Genomic DNA, 25,797 nt, shown 5'->3' with positions numbered 1-25,797 from the left:
AATGTAATTACTGCTGTATTTTAGCTACTTAAGCTACTACTGGTTCAAGTACTCAACTTTCAGACTACTAGTAATATTACTTTACTAGTAGTAATAACTACAAATTTAATTATACAATTCTCATATTTTATGTTAATTTAATTTCAATTAATTTAAATATCTTCCTTTTTGCATGAAGTAAGCACAAAGATCTTTAGAATATGAGCCTTTTTAGATACATTAGAAAAGACAGAACAATGGTTATAAAATGTATATTAATACATGCACAGCATGGCAGTCATGATATTATCAGTAAAAATTTGTAATATTAATTTAGAAGTTAGGATATTAAAACATATTAAAATATTTTACTTTTGGATGCAATAATATTTTTGTGAAACAGGAGTTCAGCAATGCAATGATAAAATTTCCACACTGAATCAAAGAGGTGAGGGAGGAACACACCTTTCCTGACTTTTGCGGTCCCCATCTTACCTATGCCCATCCCCCACCCGCCCCGGTCACACGGTTTGAGCTGCTGACAGTCAGTAGGAACAGGCGCAGCAGCACAGACAGCAGCAGCACAGACACACAGAGACAACGGATGGCTGATGGCCGAAGAGAGGAGAACTAATGGAAACTAAGTAAGTACATGAAACTTTTAGTTATTATTAATTAGGCTAAGCTCTGTAGCTAATGAGTTTGCAGCCAAAAGGTAATTTTTTGTTAGTTTGCTAAATATAATTCTGTCAGTAAAATTTTGAGCTGATATTTTAGGTTTTTTCAGGTTATTGACTGGTTACTATCTTTTTGCCACTTATTTTTACTTGGCTGGCCTCAGATACTGTATTACTGTAATATTCAGCTGTGTGGAAGGACAGTGAGGCTGAGGAGAGGAAAGAGGAATGTTTAATGAACATTTTCACCTGTTACAGCCATCAGTAGCTAGAGTTAGCTTCCAATGTTGAGTAATTTACTAGAGTAAGTTCTTAATTTAACTACAGGCCTAAAGGCTTTATACACCTAAACAAGCAGCAATTGTACTGTAGTTAGAAAATGTTATTTTAATTGTATTTAACCTCCTGCAGACAGAGTGCACAATCCACCAGGCTGAAGGCACGCTTACAAACACTCAGGCAGCATCATGATAAATGCTTATGCAAGTACATGGAGTACATAAATCACCAAACACAGGTAATGCTTTCAAATTTGATACAATATATACAATATCAAAGTTTAGATAATTTAAACATCATAATAAACATCATAATATGTACTGAAGATCATTCTGGTAGTTTAGTATGATTTTTTCTTTCTTTTTGTCTACTTAGTTCATGATTGAGATTATAACAAAACTGGAAAAGAATGTAGCTGTCCAAATAATGTTTGGAGGTATATATTGACACTGCTAATTATTGCTAACTACAAGAAACTGCATGAATAGTACATATGCTGTGACTTGATAGATGTAATCCCTATATTTTAATGGCAGAGACTCTGATCTTTCTCTTAAATGTGGCCTCTTACATTTTTTAGTTTTTAATTTAATAAAAGATGTGTTTAGGAGTACAGTGCTCTGGCTCTTCAGCTATAGCTTTATACAATAAATGTGTCTGTTACAGCCCTCAAGAAGACTGGAAAAAGGGGGGAATACCTCATCACCACCAGAAGTTTCATCTGAGCTACACACAGCTTCCAAGAGTTTGGTAAGTGTCAAACAAGTGCTGATTTAGGTTGTCCCATATGACAGGCCTCCTAACAGTTTACTTCACACTGGCTTTTATGCCTGTTTTGTTATAGATTAATATAAATCTCTTTTCCTAAATTCTATATACCTTCCTTCCTAAAAACGTTTGATGGAAGCACACCGTGCTTAAATTCTGTGAGTAATACAGCAAATTCAGTTCAATATTATAACTTTAATTTTTCTATGAAACAAAATAAAAATTTACATTAAAAACTAAATTAAAGTTAAATCATCAACTTAAGTTGTTTGGGCAATTATCAGTGCAGCAATTGCAGTAGCACATAAAAATGATCTTTAATTCATTTTTACTAGCACGTTAGTAGTGATGGCTTAGATAAGTTAATATATTGTGTGATAGCATGTTGATTGTTTGCAGGTGCACAGACCACAAACTGTTTCTTCAACACTGCCACATTTTGATCTTCACATGAAATGGGGAAAATGTTGTGACAGTGCTGATTTTAACAAGGGAGAAGAGTTTTCTGACTCTGATCTACTTTGAATATTTAATTAGCTCACTGTGATAGTTGCCTCCTTTGTGCACCTTCTCATGCTCTGCTTGATGCTAGCAGACCAGTTCACAGTTAATAGACAAGGATTAGAGAGAGCTGAGGGGGAGAGGAGAGCCAGAATGATCGATACAGTTTTAAATGTTGACAAACTATATCCAATGTTAAGTAGCAATAAAGTAAAGCCATCTGTGCTTTTATGTGTGACACAATATATGTGTCTTTCTTTTCTTAAACAATCACATGTATGCAATGCATTCTAAGATGCTGAATTGGGTTGCATGGCCTGACAAGTTTGCTGTACCACACATACCATACATAACAACACCATATGTTCTTCAGGAACCTCATGTTCTGGAGAAATGATAATAAGTATTGTTTGTCTATGTTGTTTAGCCTGCAGGAGGTCCAAACCAGGAGGAGGAGACTTCATCACTATCATCATTTATATCATCAGTAGTAACACTATCATCACTATCATCACTACCATCATCATCATCAGCATCAGAGGTTTCATCTGAGGTACTTGCAATTTCCTAGAGTTTGGTGTCAGACACCTGTTCACCCTGTTATTGTTACTAGCCAGTTAAAATGCAAATATCCTTCCAGGTAATTAGAAAATTACTGTAGTGAGTGTGCAGCTTCTTGTATTTTTCTTTTACAGCTCACCTTAGAATACCTTGAACGGACGTCCAAGGTGTCTGATGGATCAGAGGCGACTGAAAATCAGACCTGCGCTATAGAAGTGGTAGTTGGTAAGTATAAAGCCTGCTGCACCTCCAGATGTGTCAGGCATTTTGGATAAAAGCATCTGCTGATTGTATGAATGTAATTGTAAGAAAGCAATAAGTTTATGTTTTTAAGTGCTTTAGATGGCTTTGATTCAAACAGTGAAGGTGTGTTGCCAGTTAGCTGTTAATTTATTGTATTAATGTTTTAACAGGATCCTCAAGATCTAAGAGAAGATGGCGAGCTGAGTCTGACAGCGGTGACCCTAAAACAGGTATGTGTCAAACTAAATGCAGTGAAATATGTTCACATTAGTTTAACCTCATTTTTTAAAAATGTTGTCAATACTCTAAACATATAAATTGTTTGCTTTAATTTTATAAATATGTAATTAGTTTGTATGATTGTCATACTCAATGACGATACACCACCAGCCTTCATACTGGAACAAATAAACATACAGAGGCTAATAAGTAAAACTTTTTACTTCATATAACTGTGTAAATGGGTTGGGTTGTTTGAATTTATATAAATGGTTATTACTTTCAAACATCCATTTATTGCTTCAGAAAGTACGTCTCTCAGGAACACGATATATGAAAGTCACCGCATGCTAACGTCACACTTGGAAGTTATTAATGTTTACAAAACTGTTCATCTATAAAGCATTTTGGCTTTCAAAATACTTTATGGCTTTCATTCAAACAGTTAAGATGTGTTGTCTGTTAGATGTCAATTTATTTTATTAATATATTCATCATTCATGATTTTAACAGGATCCTCAAGACTGAAGAGGAGACAGAAAACTGCTGAGTCTGACAGCGACGACCCTAAAACAGGTATTTCACACACTAAATGCACTCTGGGCATTTGTTAGTTACCTGTCTTTACAGCGCAGTTTAATTTGTCACACACGCTTAAAATAAGCTACTCAGTCTCAACTTTAATTGAACAAAGGTGTGTTTATTTTCCTGTTAGACACTGAACAGCTGACCTTGTAAACAGGATTTCCACAGCTGAATATATCAAATTCAAACAACTCCAAGATTCTCCCAACCTTAGCTGCACAGTCTGTTCATAGATCACTGGTCTACCCCCCTGATTGTTTTTCATTTTCTGTCTTCTTCCTTAGAAACCTCAAAAAGGAGGGGCTGGTCACCTGAAGAGGTACAGGCTGTGGAAAAGACACTAATGGCCTTCATAGGAGCTGGTACAGTACCAGGAATGTTGGATTGTGTTGCCTGCATTACAGCTTCACCAAAAGCACTTAAAAAACGAAGCTGGATGGCGGTAAAGTACTATGTTAAAACCCGTATCACTGAGATTCAGCATGAAAGTGCAAGAAAAATTAACTGAGAAGACTGCAGTTCTTTCACGTTCTTAAATGTGTGGATACATGTGTTTCTTTCTGCACTTGTTCCAGTACAAAAGCAGTCCACTGATACACCAGATTATGCTGTTTCGCCAAATATGTGTAATGGATCTCCGACAGACTTCATGGATCTAAATCACTGCTTTAATGAGCGAATCATTGATCATGTGGACCCCTACTGGCATGGAGGGAAATATAGAGAAACAGAGTTTTTGTTGTGCTTGTTTGAGTTCCAAAGTTGTACTTCTCGTGACATAAACTTAAAATGGCGGCAGAGTGAGGCTTGTAGGATGTAACGGGGTGGATGTTTTAAATGAATTCAAAGGCCATTTTGAATAAAAGGTTTTTGTAAATTTGAGCATAATTTGTCTTTCCCTTTTGTACAGTAGGCCTTGTTTTCCTCTGAGCAACAGCATTTTAGAAACTCAGTCTGGTTTTTTCTTCTTTATGTAATCTAATATTAAGGTTTCAGCCCAAGATTAGTTAATTAAATGCTTGTCATGAACTGTGCTGTGTTTAACAGTGGTGTTGATTGTATATTAATAGACATAACATGATGTCCCCATGGGAGGTAAATTCCTGACTTAACATGATGAGTCCCCTGAAGGGTCAAAATTCAGGTTTAAAATTTTTTTGAGAGTTATTGAAGTTTCAAGTGATTTTCATGTTCAGAAAAATTTATGATGATTTTAGCAGTTAAAATTATGTTTCTAGACCCTTCAGAAAGGGTGGATCCCATCAGGCTGCTGCCAGTCATTGGTCCCCGGCATGTGATAAAAACCCGTATGCGTGTGTGTGTGTGTGTGTGTGAGAGAGAGAGAGAGAGAGAGAGAGAGAGGTATTCTGCACAGCTCTTCTTTCTTTTCTTCTCATTTTGCCTGCTGCTTACGCAACACACTTGTACCTGCAGAGCAACAATCAAGTCTGGACATGATCGACCGGGTGGGACTGGATGTGTGTGTGTGTGTGTCAGAGATACACACACACACACACACACACACACACACACACACACTCTCTCTCACACAGAGGGGGACAAAGAAAGACAGAAACATGTGAAGACAGAATAGCTGGACGTGAATGTTCTTGTAAAACTGATAAATCCTTGCCTTCTCCTCCTCTCCTCAGTGGCAAAACGACTAGAAATTAGGTCACCCAGGACGGAGCAGAGAGGGCTGGGGGGAAACATTTCAGCGTGACGCAAAGCCTGTCGCAACCACACACACACACACACACACACACATACACATACACACACACTTCCTGTTCCGCGTCACGTCCCAAAATGATCTCCTCACATCGTCTCCTCCCGTAGTCTGACCCGTCGTCACCTTCCCTTAGTCACCTCCTCACCTTCTCCGTGTCTCGCGTCCTCCTCAGGTTCACGTCGACTGTTGGCTCTGATTTGTGTCAGAGACTGAGGTTCCTCTTATAGCGCTGGACGGGGACGGTGCTAATAGCTGTTAAGAGTCTTTTACGGAGATGTAGCTACACAGAGGTCACGTCCTTTTCCATTTTTCAGACGGGAATGCAGTTCATTCAGGAGGGGAAGGAGCGCTTTTTAATGCTCTCCTAAAAGGAAAGCTCAGTTGTATTTCCAACCTGAGTGTCTATTTCTTCTTTTATCCATCAGTTACGGTTACAGCTTCACCTGATGAGATGAAGAAGAAGAACGAACAAATAATTTAGTCATTATCACGACTGTTTTACCATGTTTCAAATTCGTATAAGCCGTCATGTTCCGCTGAATAAAACTTTCTTGTCTCAGGAATCAGGGAAACCATTTATTTGAAATTATATATCATAACATCACAGCTAGTGAATCTTATCCAACGTGACATCTAAGCCAGGTCCATTACTGCCATGATGTTGTATAGTATTACTAGATAACACTCACTGACACGTAATCACACAGTCAAATGTTGTTTTTGAATTTTCTGCGTCTTTGCACCACCTTGTAGTGAAACGTGCACTAATAACTACCTTAAAGGACGTGTTCACAGGTGTCCATATGAACAGTGAAAGAGGTTTTCCTCGCTGTAGTCATTCCTCCTGTTCATACTGGATATTAAAGGTTCAATATGTAAGAATTGCCACTTTTATCCAAACATACAGGGGGCAGCATATCACCCCTCCACCCCACCACTCTCTCTTCTTCCCAAACGCATCACCACACCACCATTATTACTCACAGAATGTAGCGTAAATCTCAGTGTTTACAGTGAATCTGTGCTATGGCGTCGTCAATATATCAAAACGCTACAGAGACTTTAGAGCCAGCGGTAAATTACCAAAGAGCTGCACGGATCAGAAAGCGGTTGCACCACGGAGATAAATTACAACATAACTCTGAGTAACAACTAAATATTTACACACATGCCTGAAGGGGAGCTTTAAATTATAAAATGTCACAGAACTCACTGATGGTAAAACAGCAGTTTTTCTGCCACACAGCATCATTTTTTTCACTAATTGCTGCCATTTTACAAAACAGTAATCTGGTAGAGAGCTAATTTATTGATATGATATTCTGATATCGTTTACTGCAATGTGCTACGATGCCAAATGGGTCATTACAGCTTTCACATAGCTGGTTTGTCTGATCAGCTGACATGAACAGCTGATGTCTCCTCAGCCAGCGTCTCCAACAAGGTCTGTGCAACTTTTTTTAAACTGACCACATAGTGGGAATCTAAATGGTTACTTTCTTAATTTCATCAGCATTCAGTCTGACTCCACCATTACTGCAGCGCTACTTCTTCTTCCTCTCATGTTGTACTGAGAGCAGACTAGACGCTACAGTGACTCACTGTCACCCCTCAGGTACAAAATGGTCCAGAGCTAGCTGGTTAGCATGCTAGCTTCAGTAGATACATACAACATAAACAATGTGCCAGTTACAGTTATGTGCTGAAGTGGCTCTTACAGTCATATTATCTGTGAGCACCTAACATGTCTGTTATGATTTACTACATACAAACTACTCTGACCTTCTGGTGGCACTAGAGTCATTAGGATACATCGTTTGGGCACCGTGAATAGATTTCATGGTAATCTATTAAAGAGTTATTGAGATATTTCACAAAAAAACTAAAATATCAACCTCATAGTGACAGTAGAGGAAAAGTCAAATGACCCCCAGAGTCAGTAGGAACCATGAATGTTTGTACAAAATCTCAAGATAATTCATCCAGTAGTTGTATATTTCAGTCTGGACCAAAATAACGGACCAACAGACCAAAGCTGTGTCTCAAATCACATTCTTCTTCTGTTAGTGCACTTTCATGTAGTACACTGTGCACACTATATACTTACTGGCATAGTGCACAAATTTTGACAGGAAAGTGGTGCCTCAAATCAAACACAGCCGTTGTGCACTTACTAGAAATGACGATCATAAATTAGCATTAGCTAGCGTTAGCATTCGCGTTATCGTTTGCGCTACCAAATCATTACAGACTGCTAAATTAACCCAAAAAACATACTGATGGCTTATAACAGACAACAGTATAGTGGTGCTTAGTGCTAAAAAACACATGAATAACTTACAACGTACCCGGCCGCCATTTCCAGTTTTAAAAGTGGTCCCTCCCCTTCCGCTACGTAGCCAAGATGGCGACCATTGAGGGCGAGAAGTGTCCATAGTTCCACACTCAACTTTTTGACCGTTTTGAGTGCACCATCCGAGTACTCACAGCGCACTGCATTTTTCCATACTTCTCAGTGTATGTAGTACTTGTACTTGCTGTAGTAGTATGCTACTGATAGCATGGCTAAGAAACATCTCTGCTACACAGTTTATGAGACTGAGATGGGAGACAGATCAGAGACGCTGCTTTGTTCTAAAGAGTCACAAGCTAAAACTGTTGGGAACCACTGATTTATAGTAGAACTGGTATCTCTGTTGATTACCAGAAAAAAAGGTTCTTCTTTTACACTTCTGCGGTGTTTCCAGACATAGACTGTAAAGAATATGGACGTAGCCACCGTGACGTCACCCGTTGGTTTCTGAAGAGCGGTTTTGAAGCTCAAAGTGGGCGACTCCGGCCGTCGCCATCTTGGCAGTGCCTGACTCTGCCTCATTCCCGCCAAATTCAAAATGGGCAAAGAGGTGGAGCTGAGGTGGGCCGAATGAAGCCTGGTTTCTGAAACAAGCCACCTAGCGGCTAGTGACCCGTCACTTAAAGCAGCCACGTCCTATAGGGACCAAAACCGGTTTTTGTACCAGGCTGTAAATGTTTATTTCTGCTGTAAAGTTGGGCATTTTAACATGGGGGGGTCTGTGGGGATTGACTCGTTTCTGGAGCCTCAAGTGGCCATTCAAGGAACTGTTGTTGGCACTTCCACGTTGGCTTCATTTATCAGCCTCGGAGGTTGCCGCTTGGTTCCAGACAACTCCAAAATTTTGACCTCCAACTTGAAAAAGTTTGATGGAGCGTCTCTTGAAGTCAGAGCTCCGACTACATTTCAGAGGGAAATATTGTTCTTTCTACTCCACTACATTTATTTGACAGCTTTAGTTACTTTTCAGGTGAAGATTTGACACAATGGATAATATAACAAGCTTTTAAAACACAACACATTGTTAAATCTGTGTTCTGTGTGTCAATGGGAAATCTCACTAGCCACCTAGCCGCTAGCAAGTCGCAAGTGGGTCTCGGTTTAATATTCATCAATTCCCTTCTTCCTTCTTTCTACTCGGCTGATGTTTTTCTTATGTGTGTGGTCCGACTGTATGTGACTGCTGTAACAGGCGTGTACAGGTGTGTTTGTGTGTGTGTGTGTGTGTGTGTGTGTGTGTGTGTGTGTGTGTGTGTGTGAATAGGCTCGGTCCTCCAGGATTAGATGTGCTTCTGTTTGACCTTGAGTAGAAAGGAATGCTGCTTTTTAAGCTAATCCCCTTCAGGAGGCCTCACTGTAATAGTCTCAACGCTCTCCTGTGGCCTACTGTACGCTGACACACACACACACACACATACACACACACACACACGCACACACACTAATACCAAACACACACAGGTATGCGTAAAGATCGAGATCTGTGTTTTGGGAGGTTTATTGAATTTGTTTCGTTTTGTTCGTTTGATAAATTATTTCAGCCGAGGAGGCGTCAAACACCGGATCAATGCAGAACGTCCAGCAGACAGATTGAATGTGTTGATGCTCTGTGTGTGTGTGTGTGTGTGTGTGTGTGTGTGTGTGTGTGTGTGTGTGTGTGTGTCCACAGTTATCCTGCTCGGGGGTTTCTTTGGTCACTATCAGTGGTCATCCTCTGGGTCATATATTGTATATTTTAACACCAAACACAACACATAGACTCAATATATATAAAGAATTAAAGGTCCAGTGATAAATGAAAGATGAATTAACGTTTGCTTGCAGGTCTTTCACGTTCTTTCAAGGATATTTCTATTTTGCCTTCGTACCAAATTGCAGTTATTTCCAGGAAACGTCTTAATAAATTATTAGACATTTCTATGTTAAGCTATTATTCATGTATCTCTTGCTCTTTATTTAGGACTAAAGTGAAAGAGGAACTTCCAGGTTCAGTTCCAGAAATAAAACCTCATTCAAAATCACTTCTACATAACACAAATGATAACTGTAAAGACTCATATACACCTTCAGTGTCTTGTAGACGGGTACGCAGGAGGAAATGTCCAAGAGAGAATTCCTTCACACTGTCCTTTTATTTGCAATAAATGTTATTAAAGACACGTTTTAGTCCTTAGACCTTCATCAGGTAACTCAAATGACAAAAAATCCAGTCCTGCAATATAAACAGCATGTTGTGGGGTTCACTTGAGATGTTAAAAGTTTTAAAGTTGTTTATTTAAAGGAATAATTTGATATTTTGGGAAATGCATCCATTCACTTTCCTGCTGAGAGTTAAATGAAAAGTTTGAGATGACTCTCATGTCTGTAAGCTAAATATGAAGCTATAGTTAGCAAGCGATTAGCTTAGCTTAGCTTAGCTTAGCATAAAGACTGGAAACAGCTAGTGTCTGTCTTGTTTGTGTGTAAAACCGAAGATTAAAAATGACAAGTTGTGGATTTATGTGCTTGATATTTCTGTTTCGAGACCTTTAAAGACACAATTTCACTCAGGTTACCGATGGAAATAAACTCATTTAGACTTGTAGAGGCTAGTTTGTGTCAGTTTTAGTTTTTGGATCTTTATGAAATGATCCTTCTTTTTAATCCTCTTCTGTCAGAGCGTAATTTTCCTGTCTGCAGTTTTTTTTCATGCATATAGTAAGATAGAAATAAACGGATTAGAAACCCGGTTCTGTGCACTAACTATATTTCTCCAGGAGAAATCAGGTTTCTCGTTTACATAATGTGTAAGAAATCAGATTACTGCAGGAAGCAAACTGTAACCTGGTTACTACTTGCATGTAAAAGAGAGATTTCACTGATTTACAAAAGCTAGTAGAAAAGCGGTTAAACAAGAGAAAAAGCGACTGAAACTGATCTGCGTTAGCACGTCTGTAAACTCTGTAAGTGTGAAGGTTACCTATTGAAGGAATAATAACAGTGTGGTGATAGTGAGGCTCTGTGCAGGGTAATACCACAGGTATGCAGCGCTCACTCAACCTTTCAGTGTGTTTGTGTGAGTGTGAAGGTCAAATTCCACCTCGAATTCCTACATTCATCTCATGTCCTTAATGTGGTCAGACGTAGTTTCTCCTGACTAACTTCTCCCTGTTCTTTCTCCTCTTCCTCATTTATGTCCCTCTCTCTCTCTCTCTCTCTCTCTCTCTCTCTCTCTCTCTGTCTTTCTCTCTCAGGACCCAGCTGGTATCTTTGAGCTGGTTGAACTGGTTGGTAATGGCACCTATGGGCAGGTCTACAAGGTAAGACTTCATAATCCTCAACTCCTACAGTATTTATGTAGGTGTGTGTTGGTGCCATTAAAGCAGAAACAATAATGGAAGACCTGTAATGGTCATATTGACTTGTCAGTGGTCTTTTAATGGACTCTGGATACATTTAATGGGTGTTTTCACATTGATAACTCTTTAATAACACTGTAAACCTGCACAAAAGGCTTTAAATAATCCCACTTTTTATTACTTAACCCATAAATAAATCACTTCAAGGCGAACTCTGCTGATTTTACACCTAAAAATGAGTAAAAAGCCTTTTGTGTTTCCAGATGAAGCTGCTCTGTGAAATCTGATAAGTTTCCTCAAGTGATGTCACATGAGTCAGCGTCGGTTGTGGCTGAAGACAACAAGTTAGGAAATGAAAAATAATCTGGAGGTGTTTAGTTAGAAAGAAGTCAGACTGGTATTATGACACAAAAAAAATTACAAAAAGTTCAGAGAAAACAGATATCAGATATCATAAAAACAGAATAAAATAAAAACAAATAAAGGTGGTATTATATATATATATATATATATATATTATATGAAGTACTTTTTTTAAAACAGATGCCAACCTGTCCATAAGTCACGTCCTCATGATTGTGTAGAAACAGTTTTTACTGGTAGTCAGATGGTTCAGATGCAGAACATAAAACTGTAACTTCCCACTTCAGGTCTGGCTGTCGTTCTTCTCTTTCTAATAATATCCACAATTATGCCAAAAATAAATAACAGCTTTTATCACGTTTCACTTCCATTGTTGTGACTGTGGTGTCTTTTTTTACCTGACGGCGGTTCTGAGTTGATGTGTTGAGCTGCGTCTAAACTACGTGCGGCTCTTAAAGTCGGAGCTCAAATTAACAAGGTGTGGCGAGTTTATAACATTTAAACCACAAGACAATTCAAAATGCTTAAAATAAAACATAGAAAGCATCAAGACGACATGTTAAAGAAACATTATAAAATGTTTCTGTATTAATACAATAACAAATAATTGCTCTATTAAGACTAAATTAAAAAACATCAGCCCTCAGATTCAGCTGCTAACTGTAGCATATAAATCTGTCTTGTTTGTACTCTTCAGTTTAAATGTGGTTTTACTTATTATGAACTCAGCTTTAATGGAGAAGTTAAGAACATTTCAGGTATTAAATATTATTATTATTCTTCACTTCATCCTCTTTTCATCCCGACATGAACTCACAAAATCTCATTTTTATCCAAAACTAAAGTTACTATTAGATTTATAGTTTGTCAGGCAGCAGAAGACGCCCACGTAGACTCTGTGTGTGTGTGTGTGTGTGTGTGTGTGTGTGTGTGTTCTCTCACTTTGAAAGTTTAATTAACACACACACACACACACACACACACACACACACACACACACTCACAGAGCATCAACACATTCAATCTGTCTGCTGGACGTTCTGCATTGATCCGGTGTTTGACGCCTCCTCGGCTGAAATAATTTATCAAACGAACAAAACGAAACACAAACGCTGCTCGTCCGTTAATTAAGACCTCGGACTCAAACATGATAAAACGCTGCAAGAAAAAGATTCAGCACACACACTGATATTGACAGAACATCTGCTATAAGTAGAAAAGTTTTTAGTTGAGTATTTATAGTATTTCTTTCATCACTCTCACATACATGACCAAATCTAGTAAATCTTACAAAATATTCAACAGAAAGATCAATACAAGCAGTAAAATACTTATTTATTAATGGAAAGTAATTGAATTTTGAGCTGCTAATAAAATAGAAACACATTTCTGATTTTTGCCTGTTGCTGCACATGCAGAGGGCTCGCTACACTACACCGGAAATTCATCTGAAGTGTCTAATTTTCCCTTTAATTTGGGTCAAATTACACAGAAATTACAGTTATGTGTCAGCTGTTTTCTGTAAAGTGAAATTTGACTCCGTATTTTCCAGTAAAATGTACCGTAGAAGAAGAAAAAGTAACTGAATTAAAAGAGTTTTGACACTTTAAATAAATGTCCTCAGTTTCTCTCCTGCTCTGTAACATTTATTGAATATTTTTCATTCATCCTCCCTGCCAGCGTTTTTTTTTTTTTTTTTCCTGCTGCTTTTACATTTTTTCCACCCTGGAGGCTCCTGACGCCTCCTGGCTCCCAGTTTTAGTATCTTTATCTCTCTCAGTTACTGATAGTGAGCGAGCAATAAATAAAAAAAAAGATCTGAATGATGAAGACTGTCTGTTCTCAGAGATCCTTTAAAGAATGAAAAATATGCTTAAAGTTTACATTTTACTGCAGGCGTTGAGCTGCTGCTGTTATCCACAGAGACTGTCAGGAGTTTAGTGCACGTTTGAACCTCTGGGGAATCAAACTTTTGACCCTTTCATCACATTTCAGTTGTGTTGAAGCCAATGAAGAAACACAGAGAGCTTCCTGCAACCTGTGAGCTCGTACTCGTGTCGTTGATCATTAGGATTAGTTACTAACGTAATCACAGCTACTGATTAGCAACCTGTTCATGTCAGACGGCTTGATGATAAAATATGTGATGCGTAAGAACTTTTTTTTTAGACATTTTAAAGGTCATAATGAGACGTGATGAAGCGTTTCTCGTGTTTGCTGGAAGAATATCATCAACATGTCATGTTTTCATGAGTCAAAACTAAACTCCTGATTGATTCCCGAGCCGATGAGGCGTTTAAAAAGCCTCCTCCCTCGTTCATGTGTGTGTGTTTTTTTTTTTAATCAGATTTCTGGCAGCTGGAAGGTTTTTTTCATTCTGAATCAGCTGCAAACACACAAAGTCAACAGAAGTGTTTGATTTAGCTCAGAATGCTAATTCACACTGCTTTACAGAAACTCTGTATGGAATCTGTCTGTGCAGGAGCTGCCAGCTTTACGGATCTCTGTTGTTCACTGGAGTTTCTCTGAGATTTTACTGGGAATATATTGTTCCTCTGAAAACTAACTGCAGAGAATTACTCATTAAATTTAATTTAAACCCAAATTTTCTTTTTGTTTTAGATTGTGTGGTCATATTTTCTGTGTTTCCGTTACATTGACACACAGAGACGTCACCAGTTTTAACAGTGTGAGTTGTTATTTGGGAGCATCTGACCGTCTTTATAATGGTGGACTGAGCTGCGGTGGCAGGAAAGAAAAATCCATCGCATGAAACTAACGATTCATCATTTTCTTGATTAATCGGTTAGTCGTCATAGTTTCCTAAAATTCAAGGTGACATCTTCAGATTGTCTGCTTTGTTCCAGCAACAGTCTAAAGATATTCAGTTTATTACCACAGAAGGAAATAACTGGCTGCAACTGGGGAATATTCAACATGTTTGCTTTAAAAATGATTTAAAGGATCAATCGATTAACAAAATAGTTGCAGATTATTTTTCATTCATTCAGTGGTTGCAGCTCTACATGCATGTGTTGTTTCAGCAACATCAGTGTTGTTTTCTGTTGAACACTTCCTGCCGTCTCACTGAGCTTGATGTTGTTCAAATTTATTCAAAAGAATATTTTGCCACATTGTAAATTACAAGCTGCCATTTCAGCATGAAAAATATCTGGAAAAGATTCTGCAACTGAAAGTTTTATGAAGTTATTTTACTGTAATAACAGCGTTAAGGTCAAACCTCAGTATTTAGGTGGGACAGTTGCATGTTTTCATTATCGATGAATCAGCTGATTGTTTTCAGGATTAATCATTTTGTCAAATAGAGAAAAATACATGTTATAATATCTGAGCTCAGTGTGACATCTTCAAACGTCCAGCAGTCGTTTCTTCTATAAAACACGTGAAAACAACATTTAAGAAGCTGCAAACGAGTATCTGATGATCGAAACTGTAGCTGATTGTCAATCAACTACTGGATTAATTGAGTAATTGTTGCACCTTTAACGTAAATGAGTTAAGTTGCAGTGATCCTTGATATCCAAACACTAAGACACCAGCATGTTAAAAATCCTGCTGTATTTTACCTGGAAAAGGGGGCAAATTTTGGCGGGAATTCCTGGGAATACTGACATCTCTGTTCCTGGTATTCAACCCTAATATTCACTGCAAAAAAAATCATCATAATATCAATTAAAGATCATGATATTCTAATGTCTGAGCTAATAATTATGCACCTAAAACACTTTTCTATGTTAGAAATTCAAACATGAATCTTCATTTCCTTCACAATAACACGTCAACAGAATCAAACACCGGTCAACTAAAATATTTGTTCCGGCAGCGTTTCAGGATGTTATCTGTGCTCGTATCTGGGATGTTTGTGTCTGTGTGTCTTCATGTGTCAGGGCTTGTGTATCAGGTGAGGAATGTGAGGCTTGTCTGAACGCAGGTACCTCAGGTGTGTTTTTACGCCTCAGGCTGCCTCAAAAGGACATTCTGCCTTTTTTTTTTTTATCTCCAGTCGTCGTCCTCCTCCTCACCTGCCGCCGCCCTCTCTGTTCTCACTGTCTCTATCTTTATCTCTCTCCCTGCATGCATACGTGTGTGTGTGTGTGTGTGCGGTTTTAATACAGCTTCCTCATGCCATAATCTCTATTTCTCTCTCATACACATATACTGGGAGCTCTGTGTCACCTTTGGGAGATTGTTTGAGCGGGCCGTCAGTGTTGGAGGAAGAGAGATAGCAAAACAAAGAGCCTCTCTGAGACGGTATCTCATCCGTTCATCTCTCCCCCCCCCCCCCCCCCCCTCGTTTTTTATCTCACTTGCCTTTTATTGCTTCAGTTTGGCGGATCGTTGTCATCGTTCGTCCCTGCCGCAGCCGCAGCGACACTTAACCCGAGAAGTCCGAGACGTAGGTTTACTGAGTTATCTGGATTATAAAGCCTGCAGAGTAAAACCCAGGACCCCTCAGATCTGGTCCACACACACACACGGCTGTAACCGCAAGTCAAGTCAGGTCAATTTATTTATAGAGCACAATTATGAGGATCAAGGGGGAAATTAATAAAAGTGTGGAAAACATCTGTTGCATGTCTGAGGGATCCTCCTCTGCTGCCCTCCTGCAGGTTTTTTTTTTTCCCTTTTAAAGGCTTTTTTAGCTGATGATGTTTTATTGCCAGTAAATAATAGAAAAGCAGATCAATAAAAACAGACAGTTAAAAGAGACGAGTCATTAAGACGAGACACGCAGCCGTATCTGTATCGAACACTGAGACGCTCTATAGACAGCAGAGATTATCGCATTAAAAGAGAGGGAGAGTGGATGTCACGGATAAAGAAAAACAGCTGGCCATGTCTGGATCAAGTTTTTCTGGCCCCGATCCCGATCAGAGTGCTTTAATATCCAATACTTGTATTTACAACAGTAGAAGAAGAAACGCAGCGTTGATTAAATGTGTATCTGGCGCAGGTGAAGCCTCCTGACTTTGGCTGTTTAATTCAAATACTGAAGGTCCTGGTTTCAGTGGATCAGCTGAAATTAAAACATTAATTATTGGTGCTGTCAGGTGGATCTATAGACTCTATGTAAAGATGGATGCAGGGAGGCGTGACGTCAAATGTTTGAAGCCCAGAGTTGCAGTTTATGGTCAATTTGGCGCCATGTTTCCTGTTCAGAGGCAGGATCTTCCACATAAAGAGTGCAGGGTGTTGTCTTTCACGCTCTGGAAGCTAAGTTGTGCTAACAGGGCAGGTGAGTCACAGCTGTCAATCACAGCTGTCAATCAACACCCACACGGCAGACATCACAGCTGCTATAAGTCTTCAAATCTTATTAACGGAGCAGTAATTTCCAAAGTGAGCACCAGCACGCTTATTTCAATCAGGAGAGACTCAGTTTTACGTAGTGAATGATGTTTATTGAACAGCATGATAATAAATGTAAAAGTCTTTGGATGGCGAGGAGCGAGCTGCGGCGTTGCGGCGGTGGGGGTGGATGGGGTGGGGGTGGATGCGATTATTGCCTGAAATGACAGCTGACAGCGACAGGGAGGGGAACGGTTTTAAAGGTTGACAGCTAGGCCGTGATTGGCTGTTTAGGGATCGTGGAGGAATCTGGTTTGTCAACTAGAAGTGAAGCGACTAACAGCTGATGTGAAAGCGGGAGGAGCGGAGAGAGAAGAGTGAAATTATGAATGAATGAATGATTAAGAGTCTTCCTGCCTGAATTCACACTAAGCTTCATTAGAGGGACTGAATTTAGAGATTGAGACCAGAACGACTCGATGAAAACAATGATTGACTCAGTATTTCTGGAGAGACGTTGAGGCTTTTTGAACGGAGCAGCTAGCGGCACTTTAAGTTGCTTCCACATCGGCTTCAAGTTGCTGCTTGAATGGAACAGTGAAGTCAAATCACCAACACTATTATTGTCTCACTAGTTGCCAATTTACAGCAAGAATTTCCTACTTTATGATCACCTGATCTGACACAGTGACCATCTCAGAAAACAAAGATATTCTGCAGTCTGATCCCAGCATGAAAATTAAACTTTGATCACTTTAATTAATTGATTCTGTCGTTACACTTTAACCATCAGTGTGGTTTAAATGCAGAGTGAAGTTGACAGTTAACTTCCTAGTTAGAGCATAAATTAAGCTTTAAACAAGTCAAGTCAAGTTTCCATCCAAACGTAGCACAGATTAACATTTCCAGACAATCAGCAAAAGAACATGCGAATGACTGTTTGTCTCCGTCCAGGCCAGATGTGCGAATATCAGCAGATAAACAGCTGGAGTTGCTAATTCTCCAGTCGGCGCCATTAAACCGTCGCAGAAGAAGAAGACGCGAAGAGATGACGTCATTAAAAGAACGACTGTCTGAGCTCAAACAATGGAAAACATGATGGAAATATGACATTTCTGTTAGTTTCATGTATCGATGTGAGGAAGGTTACAGCCTCCTCATCATCGCTCCACACACATCTGATGTTTTCAGCTCTTCACACGATTCATGTTCGTCATCATTTATTCACTCAGTCTGTTTACATTTTTTGTTCCACTTCAGACGAACGTAAACACTTTGTTTGTGATATTTTTCCCCCAATTTTTGGTGTTTTGACTTTCACACTCTTTATGTAACAGCTGCAGACTGACGGAGAGGAAGAAAGAAAGAAAGAAAGAAAGAACTAAAGAAAGAATCAGTGATATGAAAAAAAGATGAAACACATAAAGAGAGACAGACAGAGAGATGTGAAAAAGAACAAGAGACTGTCCGTACTCTGAGGTGGTTGCAGCCTGTCAGATACATTCAGTATCTGATGCAACACTGAGTAACCAGACGCTCTGAGTGTGTGTGTGTGTGTGTGTGTGTGTGTGTGTGTGTGTGAGCAACTCACATGTACAAGTGACCCAGAGTGTGAAATATCATGGCCTTCTAACACACACACACACACACTGCCATCACTTTGCCTCTATCAACCCCCATTCGTTGCCCTCACAAAACAACCTGCCAGGCCTGTTGCTAGGTTACCATGAGGAAATGGTGCGGTGTGTGTGTGTGTCTGTGTGTGTGTGTGTGTGTGTGTGTGTTAATAGGGAGGTGGGGGTTGGGGGTGGTGGTGTTGAGGTGGATGAATTCCCACTTTCTCGCTTTAACAGCTGTGATACTGACTTCAGAGTTTGGTGAAGGAGAAGTAAGTGTCGGATTTTAAATGATTCATTTAAACGCTGCTGAAGGGTCACAAGGTAAAAACTGAGATGTTTGTGTGTGTGTGTGTGATTCTGGGCAGCTTCATCAGGCCTCTAAACATTTTTTTTTTTTTTTTTAAAGGAAACAATCTGAGAAATCTGCTGACTCATGATGAAGAGTTGCACTTAGACGTTGCGTCATTTTAAAGGTTCAAAAGGCAGAAAGGTTGTGAACAGCTGCTGTAGCGCCTTGCTCAGGAGCACGTCAGCGATGACGGGGATTAAACCTACAGTATTTGTGTTAAGAGACAGTAACACGACACTGGTGAACAGAAAATGCAGCTTATTTGACTGCTGACAATATTTACAGTTACACAAACGTTCTCTAAACGTTCTGAGCTAACGTCAGATGCTCTGCAGGTTTTTTCTCTTTGTATCTTTTGCAGATTTACTGTTTTTAATTCCTGGAACAATTTGTCGGTTTCAGATGACTTTAGAGGTCTGTAGTAGGGATGCACGATATTGGATTTTTTGCCGATATGCTGATATTTCCAACTCATTGTGGCCAATTGCCGATGCCGATACTAAGTATGATCAAGAAAGACAATATATGAAAGAAGAATTTAGGAAGACTGGAGTTCAGGAGCTCAGCATTAAAACTTTAATGAACCTGCCAAGTGGGAGCAGCAGTAGAGTTTTCATTGAGTTTATTAGACAGACAAGATTAATGTGTAGGATTTAATCTCTGGTCCACACTCCGGAGCAGAAGGTGGCGGTAATGCACCTAATACGCTGGTTACCAACCGCCGTTATAAACCAAAAAGAAGAAGATGAAGTTTTTTATTTTTCAAACAGAGTGGTACATCCTGCCAGCTGAGGTGTTTCCTGTCTTTGCAGCCGAACACCGCAGCACCTCGATGGACTGTTGAACCCCGACGGTCCCGGTGTTTCCTCTGCAGGCTCCACTTCACTCAAACCGGGGCTCGGTGGTCCAGTTGGATCCACATGGAGAGCCGGCGTTAACATTAGCTGGGAGGCTAGCGGAGCGGCCTCTCATAATCGGCAGAATTCACCAGACTTCGCTGATGCCGATATTTCATTTTAGAGCTTTGACGTGCCGATAATATCGTGCATCCCTCCCTCTCATGTGTCGACTGACGTTGTGTTGTATGTGGGAATTGAACGTTTGATTTTTAGTTTTATGCAGCTAACCAGTGTTACGGACTAGTCAAGTCTGGGGGATTCAGTGCTGAGTATCGATACTAGTCCTAACCTGGACAGTGTAGGAAAGGAGAAAAACGTGGAAGGACGCAGAGGTAGAGGGACTGTTTTCTAAAATTAGAGAGAGACAGCCGGGAGGCGGGTTACCTTACCGAGTTCCCAGGCTCACTAGCGGTTATCAGGCCAGCGCTGGTCGTTGCTCTCGCTCCCTCTGGCATCTCAGTTCAGTTTTTGGTGGTTGGGGGACGGGTCCCCCTGAAGAACAGAGCTGGTTTTTACACAAGGGTTCATGAGCAGGAAAGGTGTGAAGCTGTAATGTCCCAAAATCCCTTCGAAAAAGGACGTCTCTTCCTTTAAACTCAACTCGTATCGCTCCTTCAACTGTCGCGCTTTTCCGGCTGAACTTCATCACGTCATTAAGTTACTCCAGCAGCTGCGTCACCGTGACGACCAGCGTTTAGGAAAAATATGTCCACAACTCAGCACAAACTCACATTAATATTCAGTTTTGTGCCATCGTACATTTAGTGAAAACCACATGAATCATGAACATAGTGTTTATGATTGGGGATTAATTTTGTGTGCATCCACCTTGTATCACAGGCCGAGTGTCACAGTGTTCAATAATATTATTCCCACAAATGATGTTTTAAAAGAGGCTGTATGGTTTCAACAGACACAGATAACTTCTCTCTCTTTAATTAATATCAAACCTCCATAAAAAAGGAACTTACTCTTGACTGTGATGAACATTTCATTTCGGCAGTAATAAACTTCCGTATCTAACGTCGTAGCCGTCACATGACGCCACAGAGAGCAGCTCATTGAAGTAAAGCAGACGTCTAAATTTGGAGCGTTTTTGGAAGTCAAGCGTAGCAGAATAACGTCGAGTCATTGCAGAAATACTTTCAGCTTTCAGGACTGACTCACCTCTCATTTGTGTGTCTTGTGATTGTTTGAACACAGAAACTGTAACAACAACTGTTTCCTGTTATATTTTTCCTTGTTGCTGGTTTCATCGATGTCAGTTCGCACGGTGTAAAAATACCAGTTTGTTCCATGTTGACTCACCAGTTCACCAGTACCTGAACACGTACAGGTCACATCATCTCAGGGAAACCCAACACTGTTTATTTAATATCTCAGGACATAAATGGATGTCTTTTATAAAGATGACTAAAGTTAACAGTTCCTTCTCTGTGACAGTAATGTCTAATTTTCCCTTTAGTGCATATTTATAGTACATTAATACTGAAGTATAAAATACATTATGATGATGAAGTGATGTGATAGTTTATCAGAATTTTATTTTAGATCCTAATCAGCGTCTTTTTAATTCGTCTCTCCGTCTCTGTCTTTCAGGGTCGCCATGTCAAAACAGGCCAACTGGCTGCCATCAAGGTCATGGACGTCACAGGAGTAAGTAACACACACACACACACACACACACACACACACACACACACCAGCATCTTTCAGATCCAACCTGATTGAACCGGCCTGGTCCTGCAGACCAGAATGCGTGTGTGTGTGTGTAGCCGGACTGACCTGAAACCTGAAGCTATATTTTGTTATTATTAATATTATTTTTCCCTCAAAGATGAAGTTATATCATCACTTTGGAAGCTTTCTGACACATAAAAAGTCATTAATCTGACGACAGCAAATACAGAGTTTGGTACGGCGGCCCATTATCTAACAACTTTGTCTTTTCTGAATATTAAACCATAGTAAATGTTTTTGGCAGCTCCAAACATCAGATCTTTGTGCAGGTTTAAAGGTTTTGGAGGAAGGTTGGAGGTTTTTTATCTGTCGTCAGAATGTTTATACAATGCGACGATCTTCCCCGAATCATTGAGGACTTTAAGAAGCTCCTCTTTTGCAAGTTTTTACTTCATTTCATCAGTTAGTGACCACCGTCTCACCAGATTAATGCAACCATGGATGTATGATAGGAACTGAAAACCTGAATGGTGTCAAGGAGCTGGGTGATCGGAGCAGGTGGACCCGAACGCAGAGACGGTAGGCAGGGAAAACCTGATGCAGATATATTTAATGAAAATGCAGAAAAGTCACAGGAACACTAACCAGGAACATCGAACAAAAGCAGACTGGACTATAAATACACAGGGAGTGACTGCAAATGAAACACAGGTGAGACACATGAAATAATCAAACACAGGAAGTAAAGTGACCAGACACAAGGAGGAAATATTTCAAAATAAAACAGGAACTAAAGTAAACAAACAGGTGACACAAACCAGGAAAGAGTCCGTCAGTCTGAGGGAATCAGAAGGACAACAAAAACCAAGGAAGTCAAAAGAACAAAAACACAAAAGTCCATCCAGCGTGTGACAAATGGAAATTACTCATCTGACACATGAGCCAAAAACATTTTTCAGTTTTCAGGTTTGCTTCCGTGTTTTGCTGTTGAATATGTGGGATGACTTCACAAACAATCACTTATCTGGGCTCAAGGAATGTTTCATAAATATAAAACCTTCATGGTTTAAACATTCGATAGAATAGAACGAGTCATAATTGACCTTGTCGTCCTGTCAGCAGACGCTTTTATAACAGCGGTCTATGGGGGAAAAGGCTTTTTGGGCCTCAAGGGATTTAAGTGGCTACTGGGAAAACTGGCGCTCTATCTTGTTCTCCTAACACATCCATGAACGCAGCAACACATTGGCTACGATTGACGACTCAGACAACTGGCAGAGAAGAAGAAGAAGAAGAAGAAGAAGAGAGATTATATTCTTATTAAATTATGCTTGAAAATACTACAGCTCGAGCCCGAAGCTTTAGGCAAAAAATGTCAACGGGTCCTGCCAGTTTGGGGTCGAGTTCTTCATCTGAAATCCTGCAGGATTAGGGTCATCACATTTCACTGAACACAGAGTTTACAGATTAGCATTGTGTTGTGCCTCTTTTTTTGTGTGTGTGTGTGTGTGTGTGTGTGTGTGTGTGTGTGTGTGTGTGTGTCAGGATGAGGAGGAGGAGATTAAAGCAGAGATCAACATGTTGAAGAAGTACAGCCACCACAGAAACATTGCAACCTACTATGGAGCCTTCATCAAGAAAAATCCTCCTGGCATGGACGACCAGCTGTGGGTACGTAAACGTGTGTGTGTGTGTGTGTGTGTTGGATGTACGGGAGCATTTAGTGGTTTGAACCTGACAATCAACCCCAAAACAGATCCAGTAAATAGTTTTTTTTTTACCTGCCTTCCTCATTATTGTTTTGATTATGAATTAAATGCCCTTAAAAATCAAGCAGCTGTTTTTGAAATTAAAATAATGAAACATAGTTGTGTTTTTTATTGTTTGTAAAACAGATATTCACTGAAGAAGAGTCCAACTGAGGCCAACACTGTTATCAATATTTGGACGTAAAAAAATCTATAAAGAAACTTTAAGATTAGATATTTTAAAAGAACATTATACAGTTGAAAAATCTACTTTTCATTGCTCTCTGGTGGACAAACTACGTAACGGTCATGCTAGTTGGACGTTTCAGCACCGCAATCTCTTGTTTCTCGCTGGCTAAATATACACTGATACCATTATAACTGCAATAAGATATTATCGGCCGATATATCAGGCAGATTCCAGTCCAACCAGTGAAGCATGTGTGGAGGTTCATATGAGACAGATCAGATTAAAAAGATTTGATCAGAGATTCGGTCCATTAAGAAGCTGCCTTCTCAAAACAGTGTAGAAGTGGAAGGAAAGATGTAGAGAGCAGGATGATGATGGTGTGGGTTATAACCTGTGTGTGTGTGTGTAGCTGGTGATGGAGTTCTGCGGGGCTGGATCGGTGACAGATCTGATCAAAAACACCAAAGGGAACTCTCTGAAGGAGGAGTGGATCGCCTACATCTGCAGGGAGATCCTCAGGGTGAGAATCCAGACTGTAAACTGGAAATAAACACCAACAGCAGCAGGAAAACATCAAAGTCTGGTGAAAAAACAAAGAAATGCAACTATAAGGGGATCCGGGATAGATCCCTGTGGAACGCCTTAATTACATTTTCTGTGTTATTTTATATATTTTTATATTTATACTTTTCTTTTCTACTTTAGTGTCACAAGTTCCCCTCAGTACAACATATCTCCTATGATTTGTATCTATTAGTTTTTCTCTTATCTTCTATTATCTCCATACAGGGATACTGATGAGCTGTTGTATTGATTTTAGCAGAGCCAATATGGGCTCTTAAAGGATCCACAAGCCTTTACAGTTAAAAAAGATCATTTTTGACTGTTACATGTAGATAAATGACATCTTAATTAATTATAACTCTACATGAAGAAAATCTGAACATTCTGAGGGATGATGAGTAATATTTAATATAATATTGTAGCATTTTATACATCTGGGTTTCTTTTTTAATTTCAAAGATAGTTAATGATAAACTCATACTAATATATTTGCTAATCAAATACAATTGAAGGAATCAAACGTGATCATTGTTGAAAGAATGAGTGTAAACAACAGAAGGTGTATCTGTTTACAGCACAGCCAAACAAACTAACAATGAAAACTATTATATCAAAAGTTAATTACAAAATGGAAATAAATTAAATGGCCACTTTTGAGAAAAATACGGAAGTTTGATTTAATAAAAAATATAAGGATTATAACTTAAAAATCCTTTATAGTTAAACATCTGATCATTTGTCTCCTACATGTAGATATTCATTATTACATTAAGGGATAATCATTAATATATTGTTTAAAATTGTAGCATTTTATACACCTGAGGGGGTTTTTCTTTATTTCAAAGATATTAAATGTCTACTAATACTTTCAGTTATAAATTACAGTTGAAGAGATTCAGCGATGATCATTGTTGATGAACTGGCTTTAATTAAATGACAATATTTCTTACAGAACATTAATTATAAGCAGTATTTTAAATATGTCCTAACTGTAGTTTCACTGGGCTTACACACATGAATTTACCTCAAAAAGAAGAATAAATCTAAATCATACCTCCAAAACATGAAGCTGCCTGTACAGTCACATGTATAATACAGTAGTACAGTAGTACTATATATAGTACAGAATATGCTCTGTTATGAAAGGATGTTTTTTCTATCAATCATGTTTTCTTCTTCTTTCTGAGCTTTTTTTTTTTCTCCGTCTCCAGGGTCTGACCCACCTCCACCAGCACAAGGTCATCCACAGAGATATTAAAGGCCAGAACGTGCTGCTGACTGAGAACGCAGAGGTTAAACTAGGTGAGAGAGCGCACACACACACACACTAACACACACACACTAACACACACACACACACACACACACACACACATTAACACACATAAACACACACACACACACACACTGTGTCATCTTGCATCGTGTCTGCTGCTGCTACAAAGCTAAAAATAACATTTGGAATCATAAATTATGTATTTTACCAAAGGAAAATAATGTAGCTGGATACTTGTACATTAATATATAATGATATGGCAAAGCCTTTTAAAGCCTTTAATTCTGTATGTGTGTGTGTGTGTGTGTGTGTGTGTGTGTGTGTGTGTGTGCGTGCAGTGGACTTTGGTGTGAGCGCTCAGCTGGATCGTACGGTGGGTCGGAGGAACACGTTTATTGGGACGCCGTACTGGATGGCCCCGGAGGTCATCGCCTGTGATGAGAACCCAGACGCCACATATGACTTCAAGGTATGTGTCTGATATGTCTGTGTGCGTGTGTGTGTGTGTGTGTGTGTGTGTGTGTGTGTGACGTGCTGTGTAGTGATTATGCATGCTCTACTAAC

General features: G+C 39.4%; 1 protein-coding gene and 1 long non-coding RNA gene across 13 annotated transcripts in view; both read left to right on the top strand.

The window, feature by feature from the left end:
• tnikb (TRAF2 and NCK interacting kinase b) overlaps positions 1-25,797 on the top strand; it is a 76,928-nt gene that overhangs the window by 5,109 nt on the left and 46,022 nt on the right. For all 12 annotated transcript variants that reach the window (XM_044339015.1, XM_044339014.1, XM_044339017.1 and 9 more), the window contains exons 2-7: positions 11,131-11,196; positions 21,375-21,431; positions 23,001-23,126; positions 23,803-23,913; positions 25,169-25,259; positions 25,572-25,702. In XM_044339015.1, coding sequence (XP_044194950.1) covers positions 11,131-11,196; positions 21,375-21,431; positions 23,001-23,126; positions 23,803-23,913; positions 25,169-25,259; positions 25,572-25,702 — 582 coding nt within the window. The remainder of the gene's footprint in view (positions 1-11,130; positions 11,197-21,374; positions 21,432-23,000; positions 23,127-23,802; positions 23,914-25,168; positions 25,260-25,571; positions 25,703-25,797) is intronic.
• On the top strand, positions 2,665-3,238 carry LOC122972181. Its single transcript, XR_006399670.1, has 3 exons — positions 2,665-2,757; positions 2,900-2,990; positions 3,179-3,238. It is a non-coding gene; the product is annotated as an uncharacterized LOC122972181 (long non-coding RNA).

The sequence above is a fragment of the Thunnus albacares genome, chromosome 21 (assembly GCF_914725855.1).
Source record: "Thunnus albacares chromosome 21, fThuAlb1.1, whole genome shotgun sequence".
In the NCBI taxonomy this organism is placed as follows: domain Eukaryota; kingdom Metazoa; phylum Chordata; class Actinopteri; order Scombriformes; family Scombridae; genus Thunnus; species Thunnus albacares.
This window is presented reverse-complemented; position numbering and strand designations above follow the sequence as displayed.